The following is a 17,096-nucleotide window of genomic DNA, read 5'->3' on the forward strand; positions in this document are numbered from 1 at the left end:
GGGCGCGGCCGCCCTGCTGGTCCGGGGAACACCTGGTAGAGCAGCCGGGGGGAACCAAACAGCGAGAGCGAAGTGCGGTGCGGGAGGAGGTCGCGGCCCTTGGGAACTGCGGTTGCGAACTACAGGGGCTCCTCGGTACCTAGGAAAGTCAAGGTGGGCTTCCTGGAAGAGGTGGCAACTGAGGGGGGTTGTTACAGAAGAAGGAAGGGTGCCAGGCACCGAAGAAGATTCATTTAGGGAAAGTTTTGAGTGCGTACAACGCCCCGAAGATCCCCTGGGGCCGCCGCTGTCCCTGGTCCTGACAAGGCTGGTCGCTAGGCCTGGCCGGGCGGTCACAGTCCCCCCAGGAGGCGCTGGGCGGCCCCATCAGCGCGTGGAAGGGCAACAGGAGGCCGCCGCACCGCCACAGCCCGAACGCTGGCCCAGGACCCAAGGCGCCATCTGCCCAGCGCAGAGGGGGCCCTAGCCAACCCCGTGCCTAGTTGCATTAGGTGTCATTTTCTATGTTGATAATGGTGCACCCAGACATCTTTGCTTTTAAGGGAGGAGCTGGGGAAGTGGCTGCAGGGCGGGAGGTGGGGCGAGGAGAGGTGCTGGCGGGAAGGGTGAGGAGACCCGATTCCTGAGAGCGGAGGCGGCGGCCTGGGTCGGCGGCCCCGGGCTAGGACAGAACGTGGGCGAATTCTGGGGGAGGTGCGTGGACCCCAGCAGGTAGCAGCCGCAGGGTCTGTAAGTCGGACCCTGTCCGCGCCCGCCCCCTGGCTCCGCCCGGGGGGGGGGGGGGAGAGGAGGGTCGGTTTCCGCTCGGCGGCGCCGCCTCGTTCCCGGGAACCCCTCGCCGGCCCCACCCCGTGCACCGCCCTCGGCGCGCTCGGCTCGCTCCGCTACGGCGGGGCGCGCGGGCCGACATGTCCGGCCCGCGCGCCGGCTTCTACCGGCAGGAGCTGAACAAGACAGTGTGGGAGGTGCCGCAGCGACTGCAGGGGCTGCGCCCGGTGGGCTCGGGTGCCTACGGCTCCGTCTGGTAGGGGCGGGGCGGCGTGGGGGGCCGGGGTGGTCCCGGGCTCTGCACGGATCACGGATCTGTGGAATGAATGGAGGTTGGGGGGTGTGAAGGAAACTTGCGTACCAGACACCGCTCCAGGGCATGGGGAAGGGTCTTCCGCCCACCACCGCCACCCGGAGTGTCCCCTACCAGGCCCTAATCCTGCAGCGTCACAGCCGGCGAAAGGGCGGGTCTCCCGGGCCCCCAAATGTCCCAGCACGGCTCTGGCGTATGTACTCCTCCTGGTCCAGGGTCAGGCAGTCCCAGGGTCTGGCAGGTGCCCCCACCCCAGGGTGGGTACTTTTGTTTGAAAAACAAAGCCTAAGCTGAGGGTGAGACCCCTCCCCCTCGGATGGCCTCGGGTTTTCCCCGGGGCCTTGCCCCCTCCTCCCGTTTGACAGAGGATCTCCGTCTTGCGATGGGTAGATCAGGCCTAAGATAAGACATCCACCATTACCCCTACAAGCCTTAGAAGGTTCTACACCCCACCCCATTTTTGCCACAAACAAGAGCTCAGACTGCAGCCCTGCAGTTAGGCCCTGGGGCCCAGACAGAAGACAGAGCCTGGGAGCGGCAGGAGGGCCAGAGTTGGCTGAGGCCTGTTACCCTGGGAGGTGGGGAAGCTGAAGGGGCTGATGATGGTGAGGTGGTCTCAGGAAGTTCTGGTGTCAGCAGGAATGCTGACAGCGAGGCTGACTGTGGGCGTGAATGTTCAGAGATGCCACCCCCACCCCACCCAGTGGGTTCCCCACCAGGGCCAGTGCAGGTGGCTGCTGTCCCCTGCAGGAGTCAAGGGGGTGCGGATGCAGCAGCCCTCAGGGAAACAGCGGCCTTGCTCCAGGCTCGGAAGGGACTTCCCCAGCCCTTCCGGAGACCTGGTGCTGGGGCCTGGAGCGGGGGCTTGAGGTCCCTGAGGCCTCTGATCTCACCTGTCGTGCAGTCAGGAGCCCCAGGCAGGCCCTTTGGGGAATCCCAGCCAGTGACAGGCCCCTGCCTTGTCTCTAAGACACCGAGGGCAAGAAGAGGGTCAGGGACAACCTGTCAGTGGTTCTGCGAGATCTGATGGAGGCCCTGCTGGAAGTGCATCTCGCCCCTGGGAGTTTCTCAGGCACGTCAGCTTCCCCAGGCAGCCCGGCCTCTCCCCACCTCACTGAGGTCGGCAGTGAGCCGTGGCCGTACAGGGGACGGCCCTCTGCTGGGCTTCCACATCCCGGATGAAGCTGCTGCTGGGATGCACAGACACGATCAGGCACAAGCATCTGCTGCTTCACCTGAAGGGCCGTCCCCCTGCTCCCCCCACCCCCCGCAGTGACTTGGACCTTCCCCAGCAGGTGACAGGCTAGGGGAAGGGGACGGATGCCTCAGGCACCTCCCTGGCTCTCCTCCACCCCCAGCTGGGCCCACGGGCACCCCTGGCCCTGTGTGGATGCCTCTCACTCCTGGGGAAGGCAAGGTCCCAGGGGCGGGAGGCGCAGTGGGAGGGGGCGCATCAGCCAGAGGGAGCTGCCCGAGCAAAGGCAACGCTGTGGGCGGGCCCATCCTGAGTGCAGTGGAACCTGGGAGGGTGGGTGAGGCGACTGCACTTGAGATGATGCCAGTGACTGTGGAGCCCCTGTGAGGAGTGGGTGGGCGTGGGGTGGAGGGTCAGGACCTGGGCAGGTAGGGGCTGCGAACACCGCCCCCTGCTGGACGTTTCTGTCGCCAGGTTTCTTGCTGTGAATAATGATGCCCGTTTTTCCCTCCATGTTTTGAGTATCCAGAGGCTCTGGAGGAGCCTCTTGGACCCACAGCCCATGGGGGTGGGGGGACTCTTGGCTGTGGGAACAGCTAGTGCTGTCTCCCTGTTGTGTTATTTCCACCCTGACCAGCGGAGACTCCCCAGCCTTGCTCTGGGTTGGGGCTGCGAGTCACTGGGTGAGGGCACACAGCACCCAGGTCCTGCCCCGGGGCTCCCAGGTGGGGCAGGTGGCCCTGTGTGTGGGGAGGCCCCGGATGAAGGGGTGGGCTGGAGGGTGAGCTGCCTCTTGAGGAAGGAGCAGGAGCGGAGGAGGCCCAGAGAAGGTGCCAGTCGCATTCTGTTCTCATCCCTGGGGACCCTGTGGCAGCGCCTGGATGGCAGCCCAGCCCTGCGGGTCCGGGGAAGCAGGGGCGGTGGGAAGGGCCCACCTCACGGAGGAGAGGCAGGGGCTGCCTGGGCAGCATGCCCTCGGCCGCGGTCTGCCCACCTGCTCACCGCCGCCTTGCAGCTCGGCCTATGACACGCGGCTCCGCCAGAAGGTGGCGGTGAAGAAGCTGTCGCGCCCCTTCCAGTCGCTGATCCACGCGCGGAGGACGTACCGGGAGCTGCGGCTGCTCCAGCACCTGAAGCACGAGAACGTGAGCTGGGACTCCCCGCGGGGGCGCGCGGGGCGGCCCGGGCTGCACCGCCATCCTGCCCCCTCCCGCCAGGTCATCGGGCTGCTGGACGTCTTCACCCCGGCCACCTCCATAGAGGACTTCCGCGAAGTGTAAGCGTCCCCAGGCGCGGGCGGCGCGGGGCCAGCGCTCGGGCCTGATCGCCGCGCCCCCCACCCCGCCCCCCAGGTACCTGGTGACCACTCTGATGGGCGCCGACCTCAACAACATCGTCAAGTGCCAGGCGCTGAGTGACGAGCACGTTCAGTTCCTCGTGTACCAGCTGCTGCGCGGGCTGAAGGTGGGCGCCGGCGGGCGGCGCGGGCGGGCGGCGCGGGGGCGCGCGGGAGCCTGACCTCTGTCTCCCCTCCTCGCAGTACATCCACTCGGCCGGGATCATCCACCGGGTAGGTGCCGGCCGGCCGGGGTGAGGGCCGGGCTCCACCCTCGCTGACCTTCACCTGCCCCTGACCCTGCAGGACCTGAAGCCCAGCAACGTGGCGGTGAACGAGGACTGCGAGCTCCGGGTGCGCGCTGGGCTGGGGGCGGGGGCGCTGAGGAGGCATGGGGCGCGCTGACACTGGCTGCTGGCTCTAGATCCTGGACTTCGGGCTGGCGCGCCAGGCGGAGGAGGAGATGACGGGCTACGTGGCCACACGCTGGTACCGCGCCCCTGAGATCATGCTCAACTGGATGCACTACAACCAGACAGGTGACGGCGGCCCTGTGGGGCAGCCGTGCGGAGGGCCCAGGGTGGGCGGGCGGAGCTCATGCCAGGGCCAGCGACAGGGGACAGCCAAGCCAAGGACATGGGGCTCCAATCCTGGGGGACCCAAAGCCTGCATTGGGGAACAGACCTTCAGAATGGCAGAGCACGTGGTCTTGGGCTGATCCCTCCTCCTGCCCAGGGTTTTCTCTAGGGGAGGAGGGGCCTAGGGGCGACTGGGGACACTGGGCCAGCCCAGTCCAGGCAGCCCCCAGCTCTGGAGAAGGGACTTGGGGTGGACAGACTGACAGGGACCCCGCCCCCAGCAGTGGACATCTGGTCTGTGGGCTGCATCATGGCTGAACTGCTCCAAGGAAAGGCGCTCTTCCCCGGAAGCGATTGTATCCTTGGCTGTGGGTCGGAGGGAAAGGTTGGGGGGCTGAGCCAGGACCCCTTTCTTCTGCAGAGCAGGTTCTGGGCAGTGCCCCGTGGTCTGGGGCCTGGGGGCTGAGGAGGGGTCACGCCTGGCCAGTGGGCATTTCCTGAGCCAGGCAGACATTGACCAGCTGAAGCGCATCATGGAGGTGGTGGGCACGCCCGGCCCTGAGGTTCTGGCCAAGATATCCTCGGAGCATGTGAGTCACCGGCTTCCTCTGGGACCAGGCCTGCCCCCTTCCCGCCCTGCCCTTCCCATGGGGAATGGAGCCCAAGGCAGCGCCTGAGCCCTTCGAGGGGAAGCAGGTGAACAGAGAAGCCGTTTCTGGCATGAGGGACAGTGAGGGCAAAGTCGCAGCACCCATGGCCGGGCCCTGGGTAGGCGGCAGCAGGCCCAGGGCTCGTCTCTGCAGGCCCTACCTGGGCCTGTCGGTGTCGGTGAGCGTGGGGGCTTCTCCGGGCAAGCTTCTGCCTGGTTTGGGGCTGGGGGATGTCGGGAGGAGCAGCCCCCTCAGGCCTCCCCCGTGTGCCCACAGGCCCGGACATACATCCAGTCCCTGCCCGCCATGCCCCAGAAGGACCTCAGGAGCATCTTCCGTGGAGCCAATCCCCTGGGTGAGGATGGGCCTGGGGCCGGGCTGGGCTGCACATCCGGCCGTGGATTTGGAGCTGACCTCCAGCCCCCTGTCTCCCGGCCACGTGCAGCCGTGGACCTCCTGGCGAGAATGCTGGTGCTGGACAGTGACCGGAGGGTCAGCGCGGCGGAGGCCCTGGCCCACGCCTACTTCAGCCAGTACCACGACCCGGAGGACGAGCCCGAGGCTGAGCCCTACGATGAGAGCGCGGAGGCAAAAGAGCGCTCCCTGGAGGAGTGGAAGGGTGGGCTGGGCCGGGGGGGGGGGGGGGCGGGGGTGCTGCAGCCAGCGGGGAGGCCAGCGCCCGTTCCTGCACAGCGGGCCCCCGCTCATCCTCAGGGTGGCCTGGGAGGGGGACAGCACGCTCCCCACCTCCAGGGTGGGGCAGGTCAAGATGGGGTCGCTGTGTCTAGCAGAGGGTGGGGGCAGCACAGGGCAGGCTGTGGAGAGGCCACGGGCTGAGGCTGCCCTCAGAAGGCGGTGGCCCGGGCTGGGGGGCTGGTGGCAGCATGAGCTCACCTTTCCCCTCACCCTGCAGAGCTTACCTACCAGGAAGTCCTCAGCTTCAAGCCCCCAGAACCACCGCCAGCACCGAGCAGCCTGGACATGGAGCAGTGAGCCACACAGGAACTCAAAGAGGGGCCTGAGCCTGCCCGCCCCGGTTCCTCGGCCTACTGCGTTCCCACAGCGGGCGCCTCCTACCACTTGACCCCTGTCCTGGGACCCCTGGTCTGCAGGCTGCTCCTTGTGGGAGTCTGCGCACACATATGAATGCATGAACCTGTGCACATGTGCAAGCCGTGGCCGGAGTGTCCTGGTCTTCCTGGGTCCTTCTCCCACCTCCCAGCAACCAGGGTCTCCCTTGGGGCCTTGCTGTAGAGGACCTGGGTGCTTAGGGGTCCTCTGGGCAGCATGTCTGTCTCCAGATCTCAGTCCCACTGGGCTGTCTCTGGGGGATGGTGCACTGGGGCCAGGGCCCCCTGGAGACTCAGAAGGAGCAGTCTCAGTGGTCCAAGCTGCTCAGCCTGGAATTGGGCGGCTACCCTGAGAAACGCTGAGACCCAAAGGCCTGAGAGCTGGACAGGGTCTTTCCTGGGGGGTGGCAGGGTGGAGGGAGACAGCCACTAATGCCCAATCAGACTCTGCCTCGAGCCATGTGCTCCCCTGTGTTGTGTGGCACGTGCCCTGACATGTGTTCCTGGTATTTACATGCTAAGGCACGTGAAGGTGTGGGTGAATCTGTGGGGTGCCGGAGGGCCAATGGCTCTGACCAGCAGGAGGCCCAAGTTGGGGTAGCCACCTGACTCCCCGCCCCCCGTGTCTGATGTCATGGGACCAGGGCTGTGGCCCATGCACGAGGCTCGGATGGGCAAGGGACAACCAACCGCGTGCACCAAGGCCTCGGGTTCCTGAAGCACCAGGGCACAGAGCCAGCCAGCCAGGGAGCTGGGGAGCATGGGGGTCGGGGGGCGCTAAGGGGGCCGGCACACACGGAGGCAGATTGGACTTGGACTTGGACCCTGGACCTCGGTCAGGAGCTGATGAAGAAGCCTGTGCCTGCCTCTGGGCCTGCAGCCGAGAGCTGGGGTGCTCTGCTCCTTCCAGAATGGAGCTGACCTGGTAACCTCTGAAAAAGGACCCTGCTCCAGATGTGCTGGAGGCATGGGTCTTCTGTCCAGGGGTGGTGTAGGCTGTCAGGATCAGGGGGTGGCCTCCTACCTCCCAGGACCCAGGAGGTCTGAATGTCAAGTGCCTGCACCAGTGTCTCAGTAAAGGCTTCCACTCGCTCAGCACATGTTCCAGGCCTCGGGTGCTGCCTCATTGTGCCACTGTGTGGAGGGGTGGGGGGTCACCATGCCTCACGCCCCCAGCACTGGCCAGATCCCTTGGGTCCCAATCAGACAGGCAGCCATCTTCAGCCCCTCCCTAGCCCACCCAGGCCAGGGGACTCTGGGGGGCCAGGCAACATGGGATGGTCTCCCACAGATCATCCCTGCATCTGGTCCCGATCCAGACCTGCCCCTTCTTGCAGTGGTCGGGGAGGCTGCTGGGGGAGGCTTGAGGGGCTTCTGGGAGCAAAGGCCTGCCTTTGCCCTGGGCTGGAGAGGGTGAGGGAAACAGCTTTCCTTCCTGGTTAAGGGGAAAGGGCCACTTCAGCTCTCTGGGTGCACACTGAGCTACCTGCAGCTTGGATAGGGGAGGGCCCAGTCCTCTGCCGGTCACACAGGGTGTCTCCAGGACAGGGACATTCTGCACCCTTGCCCTGGGCCTTGGGGGTGGAGACCATCTGAGAGTTGAACCTCCAGGGTCCTGGGCAGTGTGGCTGCTGTGGTTTGGGTCCTGAGGAACCGCTGGAAACCAGGCTGTGCCAAGTCCCGGGTGAGGTGGTGGTGGCAGAACTGGGACGTGCCCTACCTGGGGTCTGATCCCAATGGGAATCCTGTTAGACCCCTGGGCCCCACTGCAGGAGTAAGGGGGGGGACCAGCTAGGGGCTTTCTGGAGGCCACAGGCGGGGTGCCCCCAGCAACCCAGGGCATGAAGGGCATGGGGTACAAGTAGTTGTGGCTTCAGAGACCCCAGGCCGTGCCCACTGACCAGTCCCCAACGCCTGAGTGCTCAGCATCACTAGCCGGCACCCCAGGTGTAAAGCTGCTCTGGCTGGGCTGGAGCTGCTGATTCATGGTGGCGGGCCCAGGAGGCGGGGCAGGGGCCTGGGGATCCTGTTACCCCAGTCCCGGGCTGGGGAGGATGTGGGTGGGGGCTGGGGGCACTGCCCTTCGAAAAGCACCTGGTCCAGCATGGGCTGTGACTCCCGGAAGAAGGGTGCCCCCAAGGAGAGGAGTGGGAGGCGGGGCACCGAGAGCTGGAGTAGGGCCGTCCTTCACCCCTGGGGTCAGGCACACCTTCCTGGAGAGAGTGCAGAGGCTCAGGCAGGGCATTGAAGGACAAACTGGGTGGGGGGCAAGGGAGGAGTGAGCTGGATGGGGGCGCACACCCGAGGGACTGCAAATGCTTAGAGCAGGCTCCCAGGTGCCGACTGAGGGTGAGGAGAGAGCTGGGGTGCACAGGGACAGAGGGGGACCCACAGGCCTACCTCCCTGGCTCCTGGGGTCAGTGATCACATGGAGGGATATTGGGGTTGCAGCCTAAGTTTGGGAGACAACCAACTCCCGGATTCGGGAAGGAGGATGCCGTGAGACAGGAACTGGGGAGCAGAACGGGGTGTGGGGGTGGTGGCTGCATCAGCCCCAGGGGAAGGGGGCATCCTGGGGTGTGGGGTGTTGAATACAAGGGTGAGAACTCCGTGCTCGGCTCAGGGGTGAGGAACCCGGTGAGGGGGGAGTGGAAGTTGGCGGAGTGGGTGGACAGTGACCAAGGCGAGGGACACAAGGCCTGTGGCCGGGCGCCCGGGGGGCATGGTCAGCGAGGAGGAGACAGCAGCCCCCTGGGACTCCTGCTCAGCCACCCCCGCGGGGGCGGAGGCGGGCCGGGGTCTCAGCGCTGCATCGGGTTCCAGGCTGGGGCTTCTCTGCGGGCGGTGCTCCCCTCCCCCCCCTGCCCCCCCCCCCCCCCCGGCGTCCCCCTCTTCCCCGCCCCGGGCTTCCCGGCGGCCGCCGCCTCGGGTTTCCGGAGGGGCCGGAGGGCGGGCGGGGGCGTCACGTGCGCGCGGCCCGGGGACCGGTTGGTCCGCCGGCCGGGGTGGGACGGCGTGCCACACGGGCCCGGGTCGGGGTCGGCGGCTCCTGAGAGCCGGAGGGGAGAGCCGGGAGCGGAGTACCAGCGCGGTGGCCCGGGGTGTCCCGCCGATCCATGAGCTCGCCGCCGCCCGCCCGCAGGGGCTTTTACCGCCAGGAGGTGACCAAGACCGACTGGGAGGTGCGCGTCGTGTACCAGGACCTGCAGCCCGTGGGCTCGGGCGCCTATGGCGCAGTGTGGTGAGCGCAGGCCGGGCGGGGGGGGGGGGGGGCGGCCGGCGGCGGGTCCTGGAGGGGAGGCCGGCCCTTCCGCTAAGCAGGGCGTCCCGCAGCTCGGCCGTGGACAGCCGCACAGGCGCCAAGGTGGCCATCAAGAAGCTGTACCGGCCCTTCCAGTCGGAGCTGTTCGCCAAGCGGGCCTGCCGCGAGCTGCGCCTCCTGAAGCACATGCGCCACGAGAACGTGAGTGCGCGCCCGCGGGTCCCTCCGGGTCCGGCCCAGACGGCCTGGCCACCTCGGCGTCCCTCGTATCGTGGGCGGAGGCTCCGGGTGCTGAGGGCGGACTGGGGCTTTTTCAGAGAGCGGGGGAGAGGGGCTGAGAGAGGCTGCTCCCCGGCTTTAGACCTCTGCACCCAGCCCGACCCCTGCAGAGGGCTTGGTGTCCACCGCGCTCGTCGGGCTCTGCGGCCCAGGCCTCACCCCACATTCCGTGGAGCTGTTTCCCTGGAAGGGGCACTTCGCCTCTGCCCTGTTTCCGGGTCTCTCCATCTCCCGCAGCCCCAGCTCAGGTGCCTTCTCCAGCCGCACCGGCACCCTACCCCAGTCCACCTCCTGTGCGACCTGAGGACCTGGGGACCCGGGGACCCTGGGATGGCAGAGCTAGGCAGGGAATGAGAGCGGACATTGTGGCCTGTCACCTCAGGGCCTTGGGGGTCCCTGGGGATGGAAGGTTCAGGGTTGGTGTCTGGTGGGCACTGGCTGGGGTTTCGTGGACAGTGGGGAGTGGCAGACCCGGGTCCCCACCAGGAAAAGGCCTCCCTTGTTTTCAGACCTGCCCACAGAGCACCACGTGTGGCTGCTATGGACCTCTCCAGTGGCCATTGCTGGCTGCTTGGCCAGGGGAGCTGGGAGCTCTGCTCCTGCACCCCAGCCACCCCTACCTCACCCTCATCTGGCTCCTTGTGGGTCATCAGAGCCACCAGCCTCCCCTCAGGAGGAGTCCCCCAGGAAAATGGTCCCCTCTTCCCAGGTGAAATCCATTCATGGTGGACACCAGCCCAGCCTCCCTGTCCCAGTCACTCCTGCTGATGCCCAGGCCTGTCCCCGTGAGGGCAGATGTACCCCAGGCTTCATCCAGCTCCTCACCCACCGGCCCCCCCTCTCACCCACCCGTCCTGCTCCTCACCCACTGCTCTGGCAGGACCCCTCCTTGGACCTGCTCCCCCTGGTGCCTCCCCCGCAGTGGCAGCTCCTTGGGCTCCTGCCCCCCACAGCAGGCAGGGCACCCTGCACAGAAGCCAGGAGACGCGGCCCAGGAGGAGACCGGCTCTGAGAGGCCGAGGCCTCGTGCCTGCTCCGCCCCTCAACCCCCAATCCAGGTCTCCCTCTCCTGCCTCCAACCGCGGCTGCCATCTGCACCGCACACGATGGCCCCTAGCCTCCAGGACTTGGTCCTCCTCCTGCTCCATCTCCTGGTGCCCCAAGCCTTGGCTGCCTCCAGATCCCTCTCTGGACATCCTGGTCTGTCCCCTCCGGCCCCCATGAGCCGGTGCTGTTGGCTGCAGCGCTCATCTAGCAGTCCCTTCACCTTGCGCCCCGCTCGCCTCACTCCTGTCCGTTCCCATGCTCGGGGTCACGCCTGTTTAAACCCCTCCCCGCCACTCTGGGATCAGAGGAAGCCTTCACCTGGCGCACGAGGGCCTGCACAGGCTCCCTCTGGCCTCGGCTTGGCTGCTCCCTGGCCTGGGCCTCAGCCACCTGGCCTCCCTCTCCATGTTCCTCAAATGCTCCAAGTGTCCTTCCTTCTGTCTCAGCCACCGTGCACTTGGCCTCTGCCAGGTGTCTCCCCCCGCCCTGCCCCTGTGACCCATCCGCCTGCCTCCCTGGGTCCCTGGAGGCCCTGTCACCCTGAGCCCCAGGCTCCAGTTGTCACATTACCTGTCTGCTGTCCATCACCCCTGACCAGGGGTCTGCGGGGCCAGGTCTGGCTGTTGGTTTGGTTGTAGTGCTGCCTGTCTTGGCCTCTCCAGCAGGGGCTGGGCCCTGGGAAGTACCTGCCGGATGTCGGCTCTCCCCTGGGAGGCTGTCCCCATCCTGGTCCTGGGTTTTCAATGGTGGCTCAGGAAGAGGGGGAGGGAGGAAGGGCCAAGGAACTGGAGCTCCTTGGACTGCTGGGAGCTGATCCAGACTTAGGGCTGCCCCTCCCCCAGAAGATCCCAGCTGTCACCATCCAAAAATAGCCTGTGTGTGTGGGCAGGTGTGCCAGGGCTGGGTGGTGCCGCCAGTGGGCAGAGCCTGCCCCGTGGACAGTGGGGGATGCTGAGGACAGCTGCGGGGGGCTTTCCCGTCCGGGGCACAGTGCCAGCCTGGACAGGGTGCCCCCGCCCCACCTGGGGCTCCGGCCTTCCCCCAGGTGATTGGGCTGCTGGACGTCTTCACCCCCGATGAGACCCTGGATGACTTCACAGACTTGTGAGTGCCAGCCGGGTGCTGGCCGGGCAGGGGGCAGCGGCGCTGGGTGAGGGTTAGCACGAGGGTCTGCTGGCGGCAGGTTCTCCCTGTAGCTGGGACGGGGGTCGGGAGTACACCACCCAGCTCCACGTTGCAGCCCGCCTTCCTTCCACATGCCACCGGGGCCCCCGACGCTGGCACAACCAGGTGTCGCGTCACGCTCGGCACCAGGCTGTCTCTGGGGCTGGAGGTGCGAGCCTTGGACCTGAGTGTTTGTCGGCTGGCAGGTCCAGGGCCCTGGGCTCCAGCACTAAGTGTGTGGCTGTAACTGGAGCAGCTGACCTTTGCTGGAGGGCAGGGGAGGAGCAGGGAGCCAGCCCTGTGGTGGCTTGGGCAGCAGCCCCTGGGCTCACGCAGCTCTGGGCCAAGAGCCAGGGCCCCTGGCCTGTGCAGGGCGGGGAGGACCGGCTCCCGCTGCCTGGCCTTGCGGAGGTCAAGGACCCACACTGGCTCTACTGTCCTGGCTGGGTCCCTCTGGCGCTCTCCACCCGCCCTGCCTGCCCTTGGATCCCAATGGCCTGCGGTGTCCCCAGCCCCTCTCCTGGCATGGTCCCTGCCCGCCTGACATTCTGGGGTGGAGTAGGTGCTTGGGAGGTGGAGACCAGGTGTCTTCCTGGGCCTGAGCCTGACCCCACCCCACAGTTACCTGGTCATGCCGTTCATGGGCACCGACCTGGGCAAGCTCATGAAGCTCGAGAAGCTGAGCGAGGACCGGATCCAGTTCCTTGTCTACCAGATGCTGAAAGGGCTAAAGGTGAGGACAGACTGGTGAGGGGAAGCCCCCTGGCTAGACTGTGGCTGTGAGGTCTCAGTTGGCTGACACGCCGACCCTGTCTCTGTCCCCACAGTATATCCACGCTGCTGGCGTCATTCACAGGGTGAGTCCCGGGGGGTGGGGGGCTTCCCCTGGCTCTGTGGGCGTTGGAAGGGCTCAGCACCTAGAAGCCTTCCTTTCTCTCTGTAGGGGGCATGGCGGGGTCCGGTGGGAGGTCACACAGGGTCTGCACACAGCCCTGGGGCCGGGCCACACAGCCACCCTTCCTCTGCCCTCAGGACCTGAAGCCCAGCAACCTGGCAGTGAATGAGGACTGTGAGTTGAAGGTGTGTGTCGTGGGGCAGCTGAGGCTTCCTCACACCTGCCCACCTGCCTGCCTCATTCTCGGTCCTCAGACCTGGAGGAGGGGTGGCCTGGGCCCAGGCAGAGGGACCAGCCGAGGCAGTGACCCAGCAGTTGATGGCCCGATGTGCTCTGGGGAGTCACCGGCTGGGGGTGGCGTTGGGCATATTCCCATACCTGCATGAGGTGAGGGGTGGGAGGCGGCCCCCAGTCCCTAGTGCTTGAGCCAGGGCAGGGCCCAAAGGGCCTCCTCAGAGGGCCTGCAGGACCTAGGGAGTCAGCAGGGAGCAGAGGAACAGGGAGAGGAGACCCCTGGGATGCCTGGTCCTCAGCGTTGGAGGAGGCAGGTTCTGTCGGGCTGGGTGCCCTGGCCATGGGTAGGAGCCCACGGGAAGGCTTGAGGGTCTGTGGCCGTGCCCGCAGCCCCTGGAGGGCTGGCAGGAGCCCCAGTGTACTCAGTTGCCTTGGGGACCCCTGGAACGTGGGCTGGCTCACCCATTCCCCGGGGCCCTGTCTGTTCCACCCTCCTGATTCTGGCTGCAGATCCTGGACTTTGGCCTGGCCAGACAGGCCGACAGCGAGATGACCGGGTACGTGGTGACCCGGTGGTACCGGGCACCTGAGGTCATTTTGAATTGGATGCACTACACGCAGACAGGTGAGGGACTGCCCAGAGATGGGGCCCCCACCTGGACCCCCCCACCTTCCTGGCCCGTGGCTGCTCCTCTGGAGGCTACTGAGCTGGGATGGCGCAAGGAGGGTGTGGCAGGTTGGACGGCCCGTATGTCCATGTCCCCCCTGTGCGTCCCTCCCCCCGGCCTACAGAGCCCTGATGAGGGGGCTTCTGTCTCAGTGGACATCTGGTCTGCGGGCTGCATCATGGCCGAGATGATCACAGGGAAGACGCTGTTCAAGGGGAACGACCGTATCCTCCACCCGTGGGTTCGGGCGGGCTGGGTGGGTGGGTCAGCCCTGCTCACTGGCCCGCACTGTGCTCCTGAGCTCAGCGGAGACCTGGACCAGCTGAAGGAGATCTTGAAGGTGACAGGGACACCTCCCGATGAGTTTGTGCAGAGGCTGCAGAGTGCTGATGTCAGTTAGGAGCTGGGTGGGGACTGGAGGGCCCGGCCTGGGAGCTGGCCCCTCACCCTTTCCTCCCGCACAGGCGAAGAACTATATGAAGGGCCTCCCCGAGCTGGAGAAGAAGGACTTTGCCTCCATCCTGACCAACGCAAGCCCTCTCGGTAGGGCTGGACTTGGGGAGCCTGGGGCCAGTGCAGGTGCTAGGGTGGGGAGCCCTGCCCTCTGCCCAGACTGACCTGCCCTCCCGCAGCTGTGAACCTCCTGGAGAAAATGCTGGTGCTGGATGCGGAGCGGCGGGTGACGGCAGCCGAGGCTCTGACCCACCCCTACTTCGAGTCACTGCAGGACACGGAGGATGACCGCAAGGTCCAGAAGTATGACGAGTCCTTTGATGACGTGGACCGCACTCTGGACGAGTGGAAGCGTGAGTCGGGGGCTCTAGGCAGGGCATGTGGCTGGACCCTGTGAACTGCAGGCAGGTGGCTGGGGCTCAGAGACCGAGGGGTATTCTGCCCCAAGTGACCTCTGGCTGCAGCTGAAGGACGAAGGGGAGGGCGTGGTGTCCTGCAGGGGTTCAGCACGTGCAGAAGTGGTTGTGAGCACCTCACCTCTCCTGGCCACGCCCAGGGTCCACCTCTCCCTGCCCGGGCCAGACTTGGGCCATCCTGGAGCCCTTCCGCTCCCACTTGTCTCCAGGCCTCTGCTTACTTCTCTTGAACTTGCCCTCTCCTCACCCCTTTCATGAACCTTTCCACCTGGACAACTGCATACCCCTCGTTTTCTGCCCATGGGATAAGGGCCGCCCCAGCCAGCCCATAGCACCTGGCCCCTCCCTGCCTGTCCCTTCTGGCCCCTCCGAGCAGCTCAGACCCCTGTAAGTGTTCTGCTTGTCCAGGCTTTGTGCTGGCCATCTCCTTACAGCAAGGGCCCCTTCCCTCATTTCTGAGGGTCAAACTACACCTGCTCAGCCTCAAGCTGGGTTCACGGTTGCCTGCCTGGTCAGTCCAGCCCTCCCTCAGCTGTGGCCCAGACGCCCTATGCTGGAATGGACCTTGTCCCTCTGTACTCCAGAATGGAGTTCATGAGGGCTAGGCTTGCTGTCTTCCAGTGGCTGCTGGACCAGCTTGGGGGTTCAGGGGTATCTGAGAACAGCAGTGAGCACCACTGGGGCCGCGGTACACGGCTGCCTGCGTCCTGGGCCCCGTCCTGGCTCTTCCTCAGACCCAGGGCCTTAGTCCTGCGCAAGGGGGTATGGGGGGGCTGGATGGGTTGTGGTTCCTAAGCCGTGGTCCTCAGGCCCCCCAGGTTCCTTGGTGGCTTCAGCAGGGGCTCCACCCTCATCTGTGCTGTTTTGTGTTCATAAGTTTGGTTTGATGAAAGTTTTCCATTGCTAAAGAAAGACCTCATGAAAACCACTGGCCACAGGATCCCCTCCATGGTCCCTGCCCACACTAACCACACTGAGACCTTTGCTTTGACTACACACCATGGTGGACACGTGGCATGTTTGTGGCTGAGCCCTGGGTCAGGATGCAAACTTGCATCACTTCCTGTCTCCCTGGGAAAAGCCAGCTCTGTAGCAGTGGCCTGTTCTCACAGACCTTCCCTGTGCAGATGGCCCCTGCCTTGGGGAGTCAGAGGGAGTGAATACACTCCCGCCACATGCAGTGCAAACCCACAGACCACCTGCTCTGAGGGAACAGTGTGTCCTCAGCTGGGCTTGTGGAGTACCTGTGTCCCCCTTGGGGGCAGTAGGCTGGGCCTGGGAGCTCTCCCCACCGCCACCCTGAGTGGACTTCACATGACTTCTCGCTGGGCAGGGTGAGCACCAGTGGGCTGAGCCCAGCACTTCTCTCGGGTTGCTGGCGCTAGAAGTGGTATGAACCGTGGGGGTTGATTCTGATGGGTGATTGGGCCGCTTCTCCTGTGACTCCCCATCTCTCGCATCCCACCGCAGGTGACACGTATAAAGAGGTGCTCAGCTTCAAGCCTCCCCGGCAGCTGGGGGCCAAGGCCTCCAAGGAGACAGCCCTGTGAAGACTCTGGGCCCTGAGGATGGCGGGGCCACCATGGGGACCCTGGCTGGTGCTTCCACCTGGAAGGGGCATCCTGGGACTCTGGCTGGTGTTTGCGTCCCTGGAGACTCCTCATTCCAAGTCTGGGGCCCCACTGTCAGGTCCCACCTCAGCCTAACCTTGGAGGAGCATTTGGACTTTCTGGACAGGACACCACCTGCCCTGGGGCCGGCCTCTGAGACCCTGAGCAGAGTGCAGCCAGAGGCCTCCGAGCCTTTGGGTGGGGTAGGACTTGGGATCCAGGCCTGGCTTTGGACCCTGCCTGCTCTGGACCATGCTGAGGTCCAGCTCATGTGGCTGCGAAGGAGGACAGGGAGGGCGCAGGCGCTGACTCAGGGATGTCTCTCCTGGGGGGCGCTGGTGTGGACTCTCTTGCACCCCCAGCCTGGAATGTAAATTGCCCTTGTGGTTGTGCCCACATGGCTGGGAGGAAATAAATCCTTTTGTAGAGCTTCCCCTCTGGCTTCGCTTCCGGATTCCTGGGCTGGACCTCCGCCTTTGGGCCTCTGAACTGTAGCCTTATACAGGAAAAAGCCAGCCTGGGGGCCTCGGTCCCCGCTGCCCGGGTCAGAAAGCTGGTACCCCCCTCCCCTGTTCTGTGCCAGGGAGCCCCGAACCTGGAGCTTTGAAGGTGACCTTCATCTAATGGATTGGACCCGGAAGCCCCACCTTTGGGAAGGGCCTGATGGGAGTGGGGGGTTAGGTTCCAACCTGGGGATCAGTCCCAGCTGTTTGAGCTCCAAGACCAGGTTCCTAGGGAGGAGCCACGCTAGACCCGCAGTGGCACCTCAGGCCTCCGCCCTAGTGTCTCTGGAGACCGTGGTTTCCGTTCTCATCCTCTGCCCCTCCCACGGCCACATCCCAGCGCCATCGCCGAGCCCGCAGGGCCCTCTGGCGGCCATGCGACGTCTTCGAGAGCAGCCGGGTCAGGGGCCATTCTAGGGCTCCAGCGGCCGCCCTGGCTCCTCCCACCCGTACCCGGAGTAGGTGCCCCCAGAGCGGGCCAGGCCGCTCTCCCGGCCTGGAGTTGGGCTAGGCACAGGCACAGTTGTACTAGCCAAGTATGGCCAGACGAGTTGCCACAGTGGACGCCCGCCTTCTATGCCTATAGGTCTTCCTTTGCCTTTGGGACCGACCCCTGCTGGGGCCCTCCGCTCTCCATCATCCAAACAAGGCGGTC

At 65.7% G+C, this 17,096-nt stretch overlaps 2 protein-coding genes across 6 annotated transcripts; both read left to right on the forward strand.

The window, feature by feature from the left end:
* Nucleotides 1–876: 876 nt before the first annotated feature.
* On the forward strand, nt 877–5,900 carry MAPK11 (mitogen-activated protein kinase 11). 5 transcript variants are annotated; one of them, XM_090272222.1, is made up of 12 exons: nt 877–1,024; nt 3,292–3,421; nt 3,494–3,552; nt 3,629–3,740; nt 3,817–3,846; nt 3,919–3,966; nt 4,037–4,151; nt 4,472–4,546; nt 4,701–4,780; nt 5,117–5,195; nt 5,286–5,459; nt 5,754–5,900. In XM_090272222.1, the coding sequence occupies exons 1-12, from the start codon at nt 909–911 to the stop codon at nt 5,831–5,833; spliced, it is 1,098 nt and encodes a 365-aa protein (XP_090128348.1). In that variant the 5' UTR covers nt 877–908; the 3' UTR covers nt 5,834–5,900. The 5 variants fall into 5 exon arrangements, with proteins under 5 accessions (XP_090128348.1, XP_090128349.1, XP_090128345.1 ...); XM_090272223.1 differs by having other exon boundaries at nt 4,475–4,546; XM_090272219.1 differs by having other exon boundaries at nt 3,292–3,552.
* A 2,988-nt stretch (nt 5,901–8,888) lies between these two features.
* Nucleotides 8,889–16,371, forward strand: MAPK12 (mitogen-activated protein kinase 12). The gene is made up of 13 exons (XM_090272224.1): nt 8,889–9,151; nt 9,244–9,373; nt 11,544–11,602; nt 12,284–12,395; nt 12,490–12,519; nt 12,695–12,742; nt 13,302–13,416; nt 13,612–13,683; nt 13,771–13,850; nt 13,924–14,002; nt 14,092–14,265; nt 15,799–15,919; nt 15,959–16,371. Exons 1-12 carry the CDS (start codon nt 9,027–9,029, stop codon nt 15,876–15,878), a joined length of 1,104 nt encoding a protein of 367 aa, XP_090128350.1. The 5' UTR covers nt 8,889–9,026; the 3' UTR covers nt 15,879–15,919; nt 15,959–16,371.
* Nucleotides 16,372–17,096: the final 725 nt, after the last annotated feature.

Source organism: Furipterus horrens, unplaced genomic scaffold (genome assembly GCF_987537825.1).
Source record: "Furipterus horrens unplaced genomic scaffold, mFurHor1.1.pri manual_scaffold_4, whole genome shotgun sequence".
NCBI classification, from domain to species: Eukaryota; Metazoa; Chordata; class Mammalia; order Chiroptera; family Furipteridae; genus Furipterus; species Furipterus horrens.